This window comes from Athene noctua, chromosome 4 (genome assembly GCF_965140245.1).
Source record: "Athene noctua chromosome 4, bAthNoc1.hap1.1, whole genome shotgun sequence".
NCBI classification, from domain to species: Eukaryota; Metazoa; Chordata; class Aves; order Strigiformes; family Strigidae; genus Athene; species Athene noctua.
This window is the reverse complement of record NC_134040.1, coordinates 63,164,152-63,180,370: the sequence shown is the minus strand read 5'-3', so window position 1 is coordinate 63,180,370 and position 16,219 is coordinate 63,164,152. Positions and strand designations below refer to the sequence as shown.

The 16,219-nt window shown below is 38.5% G+C and overlaps 1 protein-coding gene across 3 annotated transcripts in view; it reads left to right on the top strand.

Moving 5' to 3' along the window:
• Window positions 1-16,219, top strand: part of GRID2 (glutamate ionotropic receptor delta type subunit 2) — a 748,418-nt gene that overhangs the window by 592,879 nt on the left and 139,320 nt on the right. For all 3 annotated transcript variants that reach the window (XM_074904010.1, XM_074904009.1, XM_074904011.1), the window contains one exon: window positions 14,344-14,541. In XM_074904010.1, the coding sequence (XP_074760111.1) occupies window positions 14,344-14,541 (198 nt within the window). The remainder of the gene's footprint in view (window positions 1-14,343; window positions 14,542-16,219) is intronic.

The window sequence follows — 16,219 nt, the reverse complement described above, 5'->3', positions numbered from 1 at the left end:
TGTAAAGTCACAAATATTCGATAAAGCTCCCAAACAGGAGGCATGTATTTTCATATGTGGATGGTTCTGAAAATGCAGACAAGATGAATGAAAGAAAAATAATAGCATGTGATACTGAATTATGCTTTGCCATACATCCCTATGCACTATTTCTTGAGAGTTATTACCTAGGTTACTTGCACAAAGCTAGGTGGACCAGAGGCAATTTGGTGACTCTTGACACTAGGTGGGCACTGTGGGACATGGTATACTGAGAGGGCTGGCAGAAGGGTAGACATGCATAGCAAAAAAAAAAAAAAAAAAGCATCATTTACACCAGGGAAAGTGTTATGATATGTGGACTAGTTTAATTCTCAATGGTTGACATTAAATGCACCAGTGTTTGTTGCCCAGAGTAGGAAAGAAACAAACCTCAAAGCAGATAATATCTTTAGAGACATGAGCTGGCACAAGGTCTGCATCATCAGACCCTTTTTCTATTGAACTTACCCCTCAGAGAAAAGGTGAAAAGTAAGATATGAAGATAAGTCCTGGTTTTAAAAGCTGAGACACTTAGTCTTTGGGATTTGACTTCCAACACTGATTTAAACAAAGTTGCAGAGGAACAGTCAGAATTGATAAAGGATTAAAAAATGACAGGACAGAAATATCAGTGAATGAATGTAAAATAAAGATCAACTGCAGCAAAGATTATGTATGGGATACCTCAGGAAATACTGACTAAATATTTTATAATAGTGTACAGTCAGAACAGTCTCATAGATAATGACTCTTCCATTTTCTCCCATTTTTTAGGTGCTCACTTTTCTCATGTAGTCCTGATCCCTTTCCTCACTCACTTTCATAATTGAGAGGTGTCCATTTCTGTGGATCCTTCATTCTGTCAAGCTGCACTTTCTATACACCAGTGCCTACAATCTTTTTAAAAAATAACTTTAATTAAGGCATGTATTGTGCTAGATTATACATTGTGTCTCCACATTGTCGGCATATTGGACTATAGTGCACAGTCATGAAATTCTTATGGCAGCAGAAATGCCATAGGAGATGCTAAGGTTAAGAAACATTGACTGTCTTCATCATTAGTTGTATTAGTGTTATGGTCAAACATATTTTACTATTTTACCTGTAAGGGATAAAACCTTCTTTGATTGCTATTTATGTACCTGAGTTTGAATGGCATAAAAGCTGTGAGTGATGTAGTTAATTCTATCTGGACTCTGTCATAAAATCTCTAAATACTATAACTCAGTGATGTATTTAGTATATACCATGTGAGCTATAGTTAAAATATTTCAAAACCTAAAGTTTTAACATATTCCATTGCTAGTTGAAAAGAATGCAAATTTCCTAAGCAACATCAACCCCTTGTGTCTTAATTTCATTTCCTTTTTGTTGCCCATATCCATCTTTGAAAGAAATTTGGAAAGAATCGATCTTTTATAGACAAAACACATCAAGAAACATGTTTAGTGAAATGGTAGTAACTTATGAGATATGCATGATGAGATTGCCTACAGACAAGTCAGTTGGTATTGGAATATCTTTTCATGTGACAGATTTTCCAATTTGGAAACTTGAATTCAGATTTCTGGGCATGATTCTGGACAGGCATTTATTGAAACTGAAATTTTGACACTAAAAAAATTATTATTCACTTTTACAGGTTTTAATACTAGTTTGTTCATTCCTAATGTAAGGAGTATTTTTTTTAAAATGGCTTACAGTATATGCTGACAATATGAATCGCTTTTTACTCTCCTAAAAACTTATTGTCATATCTTTAAAATTAAAAATGGAACTTACTGCTTTTTGGTTGGTCAAAGGTTTTCTCAATGATTTTAAGGATAAGCAAACAATTAATATTACACCAAATGTCTCCAATCACAGTGTAAGTGTAGCTCTCAGAGCTCCTATTAGACTTTCTAATGCTAAGAATACGTAGGCATTCAGTTGTAAGACTCTGGATTCTGCTTTGTCAAAGGTCTGTCCAGGAAGAGTAGGTTCACGTTTGTCCTTCTCAGTCTAGGTATTTTTATCCTGAGTTGGAAAAAGGAAGGAAGGTTTTAGAGGTTCTTTTTACCTTGCATTTCCATGAAACCACATATATTTCTAGGCAAATAAGAGAAAATAGGTTGGTATTACTGGAATAGCAGAAGATAGTAACACATATAGAGAATTACAAACTAGGGAGAGGTGTTTGCGGAAACAGTTTGTATTGACCTAATTCTGCTCAGAAACTTTAGTCAGAATTATTTGTAATTTAGGTATTTTTAAATACAGAGTATGCAGGAAATGCAAGAGCGTGTTATCCCCAGACTCTATATAATGCATTTTATACTGCTTCTTAAGTGAACATTTCATCTTATGAAGGTACGGATTAGAAACAATTTAATTGTAAAAAACAGGTACTTTTATTTCAGTTCTAAGCCTGATTATGTTATTTCATGCTCTTCACATAAAAACTTTAATTTCTGAAAATAAGGAAAGACCTCTATACTTAGTTGAGACAGGTATTGTTAGAAAGCGAGGACATAGTGCTGGAAAATACTAGTTCCACAGGGAGAGAGTTTTTTCCTGAAGTTCCCTAGTTTTTAGCTTATGCTTCTCAAACTTTAAGGCTGAAAGTTTGTAATAATTGCATTATGTGGCACTTAGAATTATTATGAACATTCAAGGAAAGACTTGGTATGTGTCTTTCTCCCTCTTCACCCTTTTTCCTTACTTACCCTGCATAGCAAATAGCACCTACTAGTTTTCTAACTTGCACTTCCATTCAGCATTTCAGGAGCTGTTAGCATATAAAAGTTGCTCTTTAAGCTCTGGTGCCTTCTAGCACCGACTCTACGTGTCCTAGCTTACTGCACAGGCACAGACATCCAGAATATGTATTAGTGCCATACACTGAATTAAGCTCAAACTTTCTACACTGTGCTGGTCCACTGGGATGCTAATCCATTCCAGACCTCTGTAACCTTATCTCTGCCATTATATTGGCCATATTTCAACATTACTCCTCCCCTCCATATATGCAGACAACATGCCACCATTACATGCACATCAGTTTATTTAATATACTTAAGTGTATAATGAAAACATTGAATCTTTAATATAGAACAGAATTGTAGAATCATAGAATAGTTAAGGTTAGAAGGCACCTTTAAAGGTTGTCTAGTCCAACCCCCCTGCAATGAGCAAGGACATCTTCAACTAGATCAGATTGCTTGGAGACTCATCTATCCTGGCCTTGAATGTTTCCAAGGATGGGACATCTACCACCTCTCTGGGCAACCTGCTCCAGAGTTTCAGCATCGTCACTGTAAGCATTTTTTTTCCTTATATCTAGTCTGAATCTACGCTCTTTTAGTTTAAAACCATTATCTCTTGTCCTATCACAACAGGCCCTACTAAAAAGTTTGGTTTACCATTGCAGAGAATGTGTCAGTATTAAAGCAATGAAGCTGAGAGAAGTGGAATTTGTGCATTTCTTTCTTGGGGACTAAGAGCAATGACCCATAAACAAAGATGGAAGAAAATAAGGTTCTGAAGTGCCTCCTGCCCTCAGCCGTCTGCCCTGCTTCTCTTCTGAGGGTTGCCAGCCCTGGTTTTAGTTTGACTTTACTAAGCAGAAAATGGGAACAGGAGCCATTTCGGCTGTACTCTTTCAATTGATGTGTTGATAACTGAGAACTGTAGTTGGCACACAAGAACCCATCTTGTCATCGTGTGCCTTAATTAGGTATTCCTTGCTTTGCCAGAGATTTAGGTTTGGTGTAGTCTCTCCCTAATCTTCCCAATCCATTTTCCTTTGTCTACAAACGTTTGCATATGTATTTCTGTATCTTTTGAAAAATACTTTTCTTTTTTCTGAAGTTATTAGATTTCCTCAAAATATTAATTATTAACATTTTTATTGTAAAAACAGAAGCTAATGTCTCTTGATAGAGGCAGAGCCTGTCTTTCCATTTACAGAATCACAGAATCATCTAGGTTGGAAAAGACCTTGAAGATCATCCAGTCCAACCATTAACCTAACATTGACAATTCCCAACTACACCATATCCCTCAACATTATGTATATCCAACTCTTAAACACCTCCAGGGATGGGGACTCCACCACCTCCCTGGGCAGCCCATTCCAACGCCTAACAACCCCTTCTGTAAAGAAATGCTTCCTGATATCTAGTCTAAACCTTCCCTGGAGCAACTTGAGGCCATTCCCTCTTGTCCTATTGATTGTTACTTGGTTCAAGAGGCTCATCCCCAGCTCTCTGCAAGCTGTAGAGGGCGATGGGGTCTCCCCTCAGCCTCCTCTTCTCCAGACTAAACACCCCCAGTTCCCTCAGCCGCTCCTCGTACGACCTGTGCTCCGGACCCTGCACCAGCTTTGTTGCCCTTCTCTGGACACGCTCGAGTCATTCAATGTCCTTTTTGTAGTGAGGGGCCCAAAACTGAACACAGGAATCGAGGGGCGGCCTCACCAGTGCCGAGTACAGGGGTCAGATCCCTTCCCTGTCCCTGCTGGCCACGCTATTGCTGACACAAGCCAGGATGCCATTGGCCGCCTTGGCCACCTGGGCACACTGCTGGCTCCTGTTCATCGGGCTGTCAATCAACCCCCCCAGGTCCCTCTCTGACTGGCAGCTCTCCAGCCACTCCTCCCCAAGCCTGTAGCGCTGCTGGGGGTTGTTGTGGCCCAAGGGCAGCCCCCGGCATTTGGCCTTAGTGAAACTCCTCCAGTTGGCCTCAGCCCATGGCTCCAGCCTGTCCAGGTCTCTCTGCAGAGCCTCCCTACCCTCGAGCAGATCAACACTCCCACCCAACTCGGTGTCATCTGCAAACTGACTGAGGGTGCACTCGATCCCCTCGTCTAGATCATCAATAAAGATGTTAAACAGGAGTCGCCCCAAAACCCAGCCCTGGGGGACACCACTCGTGACCGGCCACCAGCTGGATTTAACTCCGTTCACCACAACTCTTTGGGCCCAATCGTCCAGCCAGTTTTTTACCCAGCAAAGCGTGTGCCCATCCAAGCCACGAGCAGCCAGTTTCACTGGGAGAATGTTGTAGGAAACGTTGTCAAAGGCCTTGCTAAAGTCAAGGTAAACAACATCCACAGCCTTTCCCTCATCCAATAAGCAGGTCGCCCTGTCGTAGAAGGAGATCAGGTTTGTCAGGCAGGACCTGCCTTTCATAAACCTATGCTGACTGGGCCTGAGCATCTGGTTGTCCCTCATGTGCTGTGTGATGGTACTCAGGATGAGCTGCTCCATCAGCTTCCTGTGCACCAAAGTCAAGCTGACAGGCCTGTAATTTCCCAGGTCATCCTTCCGACCCTTCCTATATATGGGCGTCACACTGGCCAATTTCCAGTCAGTCGGGACCTCCCCGGTCAGCCAGGCCTGCTGGTAAATGATGGAAAGTGGCTTGGTGAACACCCCAGCCAACTCCTTCAGCACCCTTGGGTATATCCTGATCAAATCCATAGGAACACAGTCCATAGGTTTGTGTTCCTCTTACCCCCACCATGCCTATCCAAGGGCCAAATTGAAATTGCTACTGACTGGTCACAGCTTTATGTTCCTTTGAGCTACCTGACTTATGTTAAAACAGGCAGGTCATAAACTTTACAGTTATTCACACCGCACATGCCTACTGTGACCATTTGTTTTACAAGCTTTAACCTCAGAGCCTTCTGGGCAACCCAGCCCCCTTCGTTTTCAGTTAATATTTCCAATCCATTTTTCTGAAGCAGCAGGTGCTATATACTAGATGAGGTGAATATCAAGGAATTTGAATGGTTTGGGACCTGGCTGGGGCCACAGTTTGGCAGCAAGGTAGGTGCAATGCAAAACCTGGTAGGACCAACCTACCTCATCTGTATGTCAAGGGCTACCTCTCAAGACTTCTTAGCTCTTATCTTCTCTCTGACCCTTACCCGTCTGCTCTGTGGGCACATTTGCATTCCAGAGCAATTCATATAGTTCACAGAGCACAAAGGAAATTTGGCTTTTAAACAGAAAGTAGTTCTTACTCGGTTCGAAATTATCCTTCCATACTATGCAAGATAGAAAAAGAGGTGAACTGCATGACAGTGCAATGTCATGAAGTATTATGTGAATTCGTTATGAATAGGAGCTCTTGCATGGCAGCTGGAAGAAGTAAAATGCAGCTCCCAGCAGGTTAATGTACCCATACTATACTTCTGCTAATTCCAGTATGTGAGCTAGCTACATTAAAGCTAGCACTGTGCTGTTTAGACATACTCTAAAACACTCCAATCGATTCTGATCTCAATCCATATTCCTATCATATAGCTATAATGGTTCAGAAAGAGCTATTAGGTGCATTAAGTTATTGTGAATTAAAATCAATACACAAAGCTTGGCTGCATTCTAATTGCCAAGATCGCTTTGAAAGAAGCCTTAGTTCCATTGCAGAACAATGGGATGTATTAGGGTAGGGGACTAATAGTTTTTGTTTCTTCTAAATAACACTAAACTAAATAGCATAATAAATCCAGAAAACACCATTTCATTCAGGAGGAAAAATATTGGTTAAAGTACTGTAACTGAAAGCACAAACTCATGTCTTGTTGAAGATGACAATAAAACTATCGTTTAAAAAACCCACAAAGACTAAGCACATGCATAAGGACGGTGGTAAACAAAGGCCAAATGTAAAATCCCCTTCCTTTAATATTGTATTCAGCTTCTGGGACATGAACTAGCTTCTTGCTGCAGGCAAGACAACTTTTCTAATAGTACAACTGACTTTCTAATCAGTCTATTTGTAAAGCATGGGGTCTGAGAACAGTGGTTTTCGATGCCAATGCTGTTACACAGCCCTTTGGCACAATAGAATATTGAATGAGTATAATACCTTAATTATCCAAGATTTTGTAGGTTTGAAACCTTCGTCTTTGTTTTAGTGTTATTAAGGGGTGGGGAATGTGTTATGTTTTGCAGCAACTTTTGTAACTGTTTTTAGTGGGAGAATTTCTGTAATGAGAAAATTAAATGTTTCAATTAAATGTTGGTCATTGATTCTACCATGAAATAATGTACATAGCTGTTCAATTAAAAGTAACAAGCTGCTGTGCTGTTCCTAGCCAAACAAAATCCCCAAAACAGTGGTCAATAAAGCACTTGAGGAAATTAAGTATTTGGGGCTGCATATTTCACTGAAATCTTTCGGGAAAAGAAATGCAAAATTACTAACATTTAAAAGTGAGGGGTTAATTATTTTATGAGTCAAGAAAAAAGTAATTATGCCTAACAAGACAATAGCATCCTGTGCTTGGAAATGTTTTGGTTGTGGTTTATGAGACTTAGTGCTTCTTGTCAGTTATAATGGCTGTGCTTGGTCATCCAGCAGCCATTGCTAGGGAGTTGAGAGGTCCAGTAATGAGAGTGAATTTCAGTTTTGGGAGCAGTTTCTTAGCATTTGCAGGTGATAGGGTTTTTAAAATGTCACAGTGAATATTTACTTCATGTGATTGCCAAGGCTCTGCTTGGGCTATGTGAGTCATTTAATGTGCCTGTCCACTGTTTCTAGACTCAGTGCCAAGCACAGATTGACAGTTTTGCCCACAACTGAGCTTCATTTCTTGTGTCTGTTTTTCCTCCTTTTTCTACTTTCAGTAGAGAAGAATGGAAAATTTAATGAATAGAGTCTCATTTAATGAATACAGAGTGTCAATATTAAAGTATTATATTCCAGTGTGTTCAGAAATTTCTGATGAGTAGACACAGAGGTCATTTTCTTATGCTTTATGAATTCTAACCACCCATATAATTACCTAATTTTAAAAACTCTCTTCCAAACATAGTAGAAGCACGTAAGGCCATCCATCTGCAGTTTTAGAGTCAAGCCCCAATATGTGTTGTAAATCCCAAAAGTGATCCGTTTCTATGATCTCACAAGCCGGTAACTTTTTGTTCAGTTAATTTCTATATAGCCTCCTGTCTAGGAAGTTTTTCTGCCCAAACTAAGGGGAAAAAAAGGATTTATCTGACCAGGAGAATAATCACAAGCATTCTGTTTTGATTTTGTTTTCCATTTTTAAAGTATGTCCTAGCATATTTTTTTTTTTAGCATTTTTGTCTTTAGATCAAGCATAAGACTTTCATAAATGAGTGCAGCAGAGGAGTGTATCATGGGTCCATATAGTTATTATCCTGAAATAAGTCTCAACTTAAAGCCACAGAATCCACCCTTGTAATTACAGATAAAATCTGCCTTGTTGCCCATTCAGTGATCTCCTGATGATGTGGTGTGTACGTAAAATCATTAACATCTGGGCTGAGACCACCACATTGTTGTAAACAGGACACTGAATGCAACTTTTTTTTCTCTCACGTATTTAGAGTGCTATGTTGAAGATTTGAATGATGCTTTTTCTGTTCTTTCAGGAGAGTTTCCTGTAATTTGTCCAAAAAGAGAGAATCTATACCAGAATGTCCAAAACCCTATTTTCACTGACAAACTAAAAGATGACTATCAGTGTTTGGATTTTAACATCACTCTTCTATTGCCTGCTAAAAATAATCCCAAATAGAGGTTCTGGATTTAGGGATATACTTTTTCCCTACATGAAAGTTTTCCCTGAATGCTCCACAAGCAATTGTTCTCTTGCTCTCCCTCTCTGCCTCCTCTACAGCATGAATTTATTGCTTGACTTTATCACTCACCTCTGTAGCACAGTTACAAATTAATGTTTCTCTTTCATTGTCTAATTAATTGACATAAACAAGTTAAACTGAGGGTACTTGTTCCTTTCTGCTGTTTATCCTGAATATTGTTTCTGTTTTCAAACGTGAAAGTCTCCTCTGCCCAAAAGCTTTTCTCTTCTTTCTTATTTTTAACTTTATTAGGTAGTCTAGTAAAGGATGTAAAAAGATTGCTCCAGGCCAACTATTACATCCAAATTATTGGTACATATCTGAGAGTTTCTTCAGAGTAAATAAAAACTGTATTTTGTACTTTTAATCTTAGATTCTTGAAGCACTTACAAAACCTTGTGTTACTTCATTTTTACATGCACCAGAACCTAAGTCCAGAGCTGTTAGCCCTTTATCTTGATGGAACAAATAATAAAGTGCAGCATTTCTGTCTCCTAATCTTGAATCTAGTCTGCTCCAAGATTTATACTATCAATCTCTGATTTCCACTGATATGTTTAAAATAAAGCAAAATAAATGTTCTACCCCTTCCTTCCCACTGTGTAAAATTGAGGGCAGGGGTTGAGGGCTTGGTTTTGGATGCATGACATTCCTTTTTGTGCCTACACTGCCCTGCTGTCAGTTCTCCCTGGACTAGGGCACTTTCCAATCCATGTTGTCCACTTGCAGTTTTACCCTGGCTAGCAGTCATCTCAGGAGTAAGACTTTTCTCTCCCTGGGTCTATGCATCTGTCCTGGTTTCAAACAGGGCAGAGTTAACTTTCCCTGGGTTGAGAGGGAGCACAGAGCACAGCGGTGGGCCAGTGCGGATCAGTGTAGGAGTATTTCCTACCATGTGCTGCCATGCCCAGGGTGTACAGGGGGGCTCGGGCTCTCTGTGGCGCCCAATTTCGGGTTTCCAGTCCCATCGTGTATTGCTGGGGGTGGGGGGGCCGTCGCCGTTCTCAGTAAAGCCACTGCTGCATTTTACCCTTTTCTTTTTGGACTCACTATTGTCACTGTTGTTCTCTTGTTATATTTAGTAAATTCTTTCTTTTTACTCAACCCACGAATTTTCTCCCTTTTTGTCCCTCCCTTATTTCACAGGGGAGGGGGAGGTGAAGGGCCGGCCCGGCCATGTGGCGCCTGGCTGCCGCCTGTGTTCAAACCTCCACAACATCTCATGTTTGGATCCCACATTCCTTTCTTCTCATCTAATGCTTGATTTCTACTACTGTTTTTCCTGCACTTAGACTCATGAACACAGATATGAATGTTTTAGTGCATTAAAATAAGATAGAGGGAAAACAGTCTATGGATAAGGCGTTTGTCCCTGACCCAGCACACTTGGATTCACTTCTCGGCTGTATAAGTCATGAAATCCATGCATTTCTGGTTTGCATATGGAAAATGGTGATGATAACTCTTCTTATTCAACCAATTATTTCAATGATAAACCCTAATTTATGAAATGTGCTCAAAAAATATTGTGTTGAACATCTGAAAATAGGTTTGGGTAAGATGTCTGAGCTGCTTAACCATTTCCTGATACCATAAAGGGCACATTCTTGCTACTTCCATCACTTCTGCTTGTACAGTCTTACTCCAGTGCTTGTCCTGACTGGCGTTTGTCTGTACCCCTGGCAATTAGATCAACTCACAAAAATTGAGTAGGTTTGTGGTGGTTGAGTAGTAGAATTACTTTAATAAAGGAGGCAAGCATCAGCAGAGCTATTGCATGAGAAGGTAGCTAGTTCCTCTGGTGGGAGGAAGATGTTAAGTTATATCAGTCTTAATATGTAGTATGCTGTTAACCTATGTCAGTCTTAATGTGTAGCTTCTTCCATAAAAACTTTTATAAACCTAGTGATAATAGGTAAATGGATGGAGACAAGAGTTTTTGTGAGCTGCTTCTCCAATGTACTATAATGCCATCTTTCCCAACACTTTCCTTTTTTTATGCTATTTTGCCTTAATCTTGGGTCTGCCTTTAGCCTTCCTAAGAAGGCTAGTCTGCTAACATTTTGCAGCTTCTCTTGCTCGGGGTGTAATTGTTTCTAGAACCAGACTTAGCCTTCTTATAACTGTAAAAAGCAATATGCACTGCTTCACCCAGTATAAACTTCACCTGTTTGCTGCTGACTTTCATTTTGCTGCAGGTAGTATTGGTTGTGTGGTACTTAGCTGTCTGCCAAGGTTAACCCACAACACTGTGTAAAAAATCCTTTGATCCACATCAAGTCTTAAACCCATCTACCTCTTCATCAGGATAGCACAGTTTAGATCCCAAGAAGAAACCAGTGATAACAGTGGAGCTATTTTGAAAAGGAGCCCTTATCATACTCTTAGTAGTGCTGCATTCAGTTGTCAAGGAGGCACACTGGGGGTAAAGTAGAAGGAAAGTAGCTCCTCTCTTAAAGGATCTCCATAGAGGTTGGATGCAAAGCCATCCCCTAAATATATATATGATGGCTTTGAGGCCCAGTGAGGCAGAACATCCATCTTGTGAAGCTAAGAAGTTAAGGGGGAGAAATTAATTTGTTTCCATTTTTTCCCCTCCTCAGTCATGTGCGTTGTGACTTCTTTGCTTTTCCAGACTTCCCTGACTTTACAGTCTGTGGAGTCTGCTCTTGCCCCACAGAGGCTCATCAGTCCTCTGGAGAGGTGTCTCCAAAAGTGGAAGAAATAAGAAGCAGGAATTCTGGCCTTCCTTGAATCTCTTCATTGCATCCTGGAACAATTTAGTATTGAAGGGATCTTGCATGGCATCTGTATGAAGCAGGGTTAATGTTAGAGCAGGTTGTTCAGGACTGTGACCAGGTGAGTTCTGCGTATCTCCAAGGATGGCAATTGTATGGCGTCTCTGAGAAAGACCTGCTTTTATAGTCTGAAATATCACTTTCTTTGGAGAGAAAGTACATCAGGATTATCTTCAATTTATTGGAGTTGAATGGAAGCTTCATCATTCAAGTGAATTTTGCCACCTCAAAACTCATCAGTTAGCTTGTCACTTTTTGACACCTACTTTCTATGAGCTTATTTGCTGTTCTCATTATTTTTCTGTTCAGTAGGTAAGAAATGCGTTGGCTGGGTTTGTGTATTTTCCTTCTGCAAGATCTTCTTTCTCAAGGATGGAGACAATCATTTTAACATCAATACTGTAGGGCTGTATATGTCTTTCCTCTGGAGCTCCCATAGCACCCTCACAGTGTACAGAAGGATAACTGACATAATTTCAGCCTGCAGCATTTATAGGAGGAAAAAAGTCAAGACAAATATTTTTGTCCTCTTTCAATACCTTCTGAGAAATGTAAACTATTACCAAAAAATGCCACAGAAATAGATTTCTTTTGTTTTGTTTGGAATATGATTAAACATTTTGCTGCTCCAGGCTCCAACAGAAATTGGGAAGTGTTAGTTGCTTTGCATAAAGATATTTGACTTTATATTTCATTAAGTATATAGCATATGAGACACTGGGTTTTTTTGGTAAATCCCTCAACAGCAAACAATATTACATAGCTTAATGAAAGATTGAAATCAGTCAGGAAAAACTGCATTTTAAATGGTGTTTTAAATCAGTACAATTAGCAATTGCTTTTTAACTAACTGAATAAAATTCAGTTTATGAGCAACTATTTTCTAATAGGTTAGAAGTGATAAGAGTAAATCCTTTCTAATATGAAAATTATCAACTTTAAAACACCCTTTGTACACACAGATCTTTAGAATTTCATTCATTGTGTGTTTAGATTTTGTGGAAACATTTTTTTTTTCAGTAGTTTTGGGTCTGTATGTAGAGAATCTCTCATCCAAGTATCAGAAAAGCTGAATTCACTCTGTGTTTTCATTTAGGAGAAGCTTTCATCAACGTCATGTCAATTCCTTCAATGTTCTTGGAACCCAGGCACTGTAAAACTACTTTAAAAATTCACTTGCACTTGCTCTCTTCTATTTTTATTTCATTTGGCTGATCTTGGATAATTTGGAAGAAAGAAATTCCATCTGATAACTGGGAAATAACCTGAGACAGTCAACACCAGCTTTTTTTTTTTTTTTTCCCCTGGTGGTTTTTTTTTGTTTGGTTGGTTTGGGGGTTGGTTTTGTTTTGGGTGGTTGAGGGTTTTTTTCTGGATTTCCTACAATCAGGAAAGAACATCTTGCCAGTGCAGTTTGGTTGCATCCTTTCTTCTTTGGCAGCATCCTCAACATGTGGCTATCTTCATGAATGTTAACTCAAGCATTTACAAATGATGCTTTCTTACTCCAGGAACATCCTGCCTGCAATTCAGTGATACCTGTTCATACAGAATGACATAGTAACAAACTAAAAATATTTACTGAAGTATTGTTGAAAAATTTATGAAAAGTATTTTGGCTTTAAAGTCATTGAGAGAGATGTGTAGTAGAATGATAAAAAAAATTAATTATTTAAACACCAACAGAAATGCCTCTGAAGAAAGTCTAGGCCACAGATACTACAGAAGGTCAATTCTGTTTTCTTCTGTATGCTTGTAGGTTATGCAGACTAGGAGGATGTGGTCAGGAAGCAGTTTCATGTGCTTATCAGGGCCAAGCCATTATGAGCCAGACTTAACTTTTTGTAACTCAGAATACGTTTCTGATAAACTCATACTAAATTACAACACCATGTAAAGAATTAAAAGGAAGAAATGTAGCATATTTAAATTTAAAAGCAAAACAAACCAAAAAACTTTTACAGTGTCCTCATCTCTTTTGGGGTGATTTGATCGTTTTGCTCTACTTAGGTGGATCGGACAGGTGTTCCCAGAGAAAATGAACATAAGTGAGATCCATTTATGGCAGATATATTTTTTTGGCTCAGAAATATGATCTGAATAATGTGCAATATATCAGAATAATATGTTTCATTTTAAAAAGATGTGGAGGAAAATGCCTAGAAATTAAATAGCTGGAAGAATAACAGAGAGGGGAAAAAAGAAACTGAAGTTAGCCAAAAAATAATTTATTTCTGAAAAGTTATTAGAAATATTAATCAAAAAATAGAGGAAATAGTTACGTAAGCTCTTGGGAAAAAAAAAAAAAAGCATATTGTTTTGAAATCTTGCCAACCAATTCCAACTTTCAGTATCTTATTTGTATCCTTAAGTCGCGTAAGTGATTCTCCATTAAACTAATCAAATGGATGTTCTTTCGATAGAACTATTTGAAATCAACCAGTTTATATTCAGATTCAGATTACAGCAGAAGGACAAGAGAAATGCATGTTTCTGCGGTATGGCCTATTTTGCCACATTTTTCATTCCTTAGAGCATGAATTAGTAGTTGCAGTTGTCAGATACAGTGTTTGCCCAGTCAGTGGAAACTCTCTGTATTTATGGACAGACATATGAGTGTATGTCTGCCCTGCCAAGCATAAGTGCAGACAGAAGGCATTACTGAAAAGCATTTCAGTTGTAATATTACAACAGAAGATATACTTCTGAAATGCATAATAGAGAATTAAATTTCTCTGTTGAAGTAAATACATAACAAATAGCATTTCACCGAATGTAAGAGGCACTGCTAACAATGTGTTGTAGGAAAGTTGTGTATAAACAGTGTTTAAATAGTTCCTCCTTTACATTTAAAAAAATCAGCACCCAAATATTGCATGAAACTGCTTTAATAAGAGTTTCCTCCTTTGTTTTCTTTTTAGGAAGAGCCCTTTGTTATGGTGTCTGAAAATGTTCTGGGAAAACCGAAGAAGTATCAGGGCTTCTCAATAGATGTGCTGGAAGCCTTGGCCACTTACCTTGGCTTTAAATATGAAATTTATGTTGCACCAGATCACAAGTATGGGAGTCCTCAGGATGATGGGTCATGGAATGGACTGATAGGAGAACTGGTATTTAAGGTAAGGTTATTAATAACTTACTAAATAAAGGTCATTTCATAAAGCTAAATAATACATGGTGTATTATGTTTGCATCAGCCAGTAACCTTTTTTAATGAGTCATTGATAGCATGTTGTTCATCGTATGTCACCAGAATTTGATATTATGCCCAGGTGCTTTGGGCACTAAAGAAAAAGCTGGAAATGGAGCTTGCTGGTAACTATTTAAGAAGCAGGGAAATCTCTTTTTTCCAACCAAAGTACAGCAGTATGAAATCTGAATACAGTCAAATAATGAGATGCACAGCATCCTAATTAATTTGGCAAGACCTGACACAAATGAGTTGAAGAGGCTGTTTGAAAGAGGAAACATTGGTGTTCCAATAATCAGTGTACATTACATAAGTAAAATGTTGATGTGATGAATACATGAAGTATATAATCAACAGAAAATATTTTATCGATAGATAACACTTACATTATGTAGATGTATGAATCAAGAGCAATAAATTCTTTATTTGGTAATTAATAAACCACTTAGTCTACTTAATTTTACATAAAGGTTCAATATTGTATCATAAATAAACTAAATAAATGTGCCTTATTTTTCTTTTTTTCCACTCTTCACATCTTATCTGCTCGCAGTTTCCCCCACTGAGAAAAGGCTATTCAGACTCTATTCTGCTGATGTCTCATTTGTGCCATCAACATACATATATATTATTTGCTGTTAGTTAACCTGCAGAGGCAGCTTTTACAGCTATAGAGACCTACATGTGTTGTTTATCCTTAAATAACTGCCATAGATATTCATATAAATAACTTACTGGTTGTTTATGGAAGCACTTTTCCAAATCTTCAGGTGGAATTTAATTGATAATCACAACAAAGATTAAGGAGCAACATGGTGAGATACAGGACCTAATCATTAAATACTTCAGCTAAAATTTAGCAAACTGCTGGAAAATGTCTTGCAGTAAAGGGAAAAAAAAAAAAAAAAAAAAAAGGAAGGAAAAAAGAATAAAGGGAAGAAAAAAAAAAAAGATCCCCATGGGAAAAAAATTTAGTGATAGGTTTAACCTATTCTGCTTCCCTGAGCAGTAGAAAGCCTATTGGAATGGAAAATAACCACACATGTCACACCTGTGACACGTTTCATACATCTACACTGTATTAATAAACTTCTGCCTGTCTCCCTGCCCTTACAAAGCTGGAAAGTGGAATGCTGTGAACATAGATGGTAAGCTGGAGCCACTTAGGAAAGTGTATTTTCCTCCATATTTTAAAGTTTAATAACTAAAAATCCATTGTCTAATTATGAGACTTAACACCACAATGGCCTATTGACTTATTTTTACCATTTTTTCTGTTCCTTAAATCTGATGTTATACTATATCCTACTCTCAACAGTACTCAGCAAAGGACTCATCAGGCCACTATATAACAAAAACTGGAGGGGTCTTAGTCCTAGATGGATGGCTCTGGAGATGGGAGTGGGCCTGAAACAGTTTTTATTTATTTGAAAGGAATGATTCATAAGGTAGAACTCAAAACTGGAATCAAATGGTTCACTGTAAAATGTGTGTGGCATTCTTGTCTCCTTTGTAGGCAGAGACTCACACAACTCTAATAACATGCTTAAGGTAGCAACCACCTATAGATCTGTAAACAGATGTCATGAGTGGGACAGATTTACCAG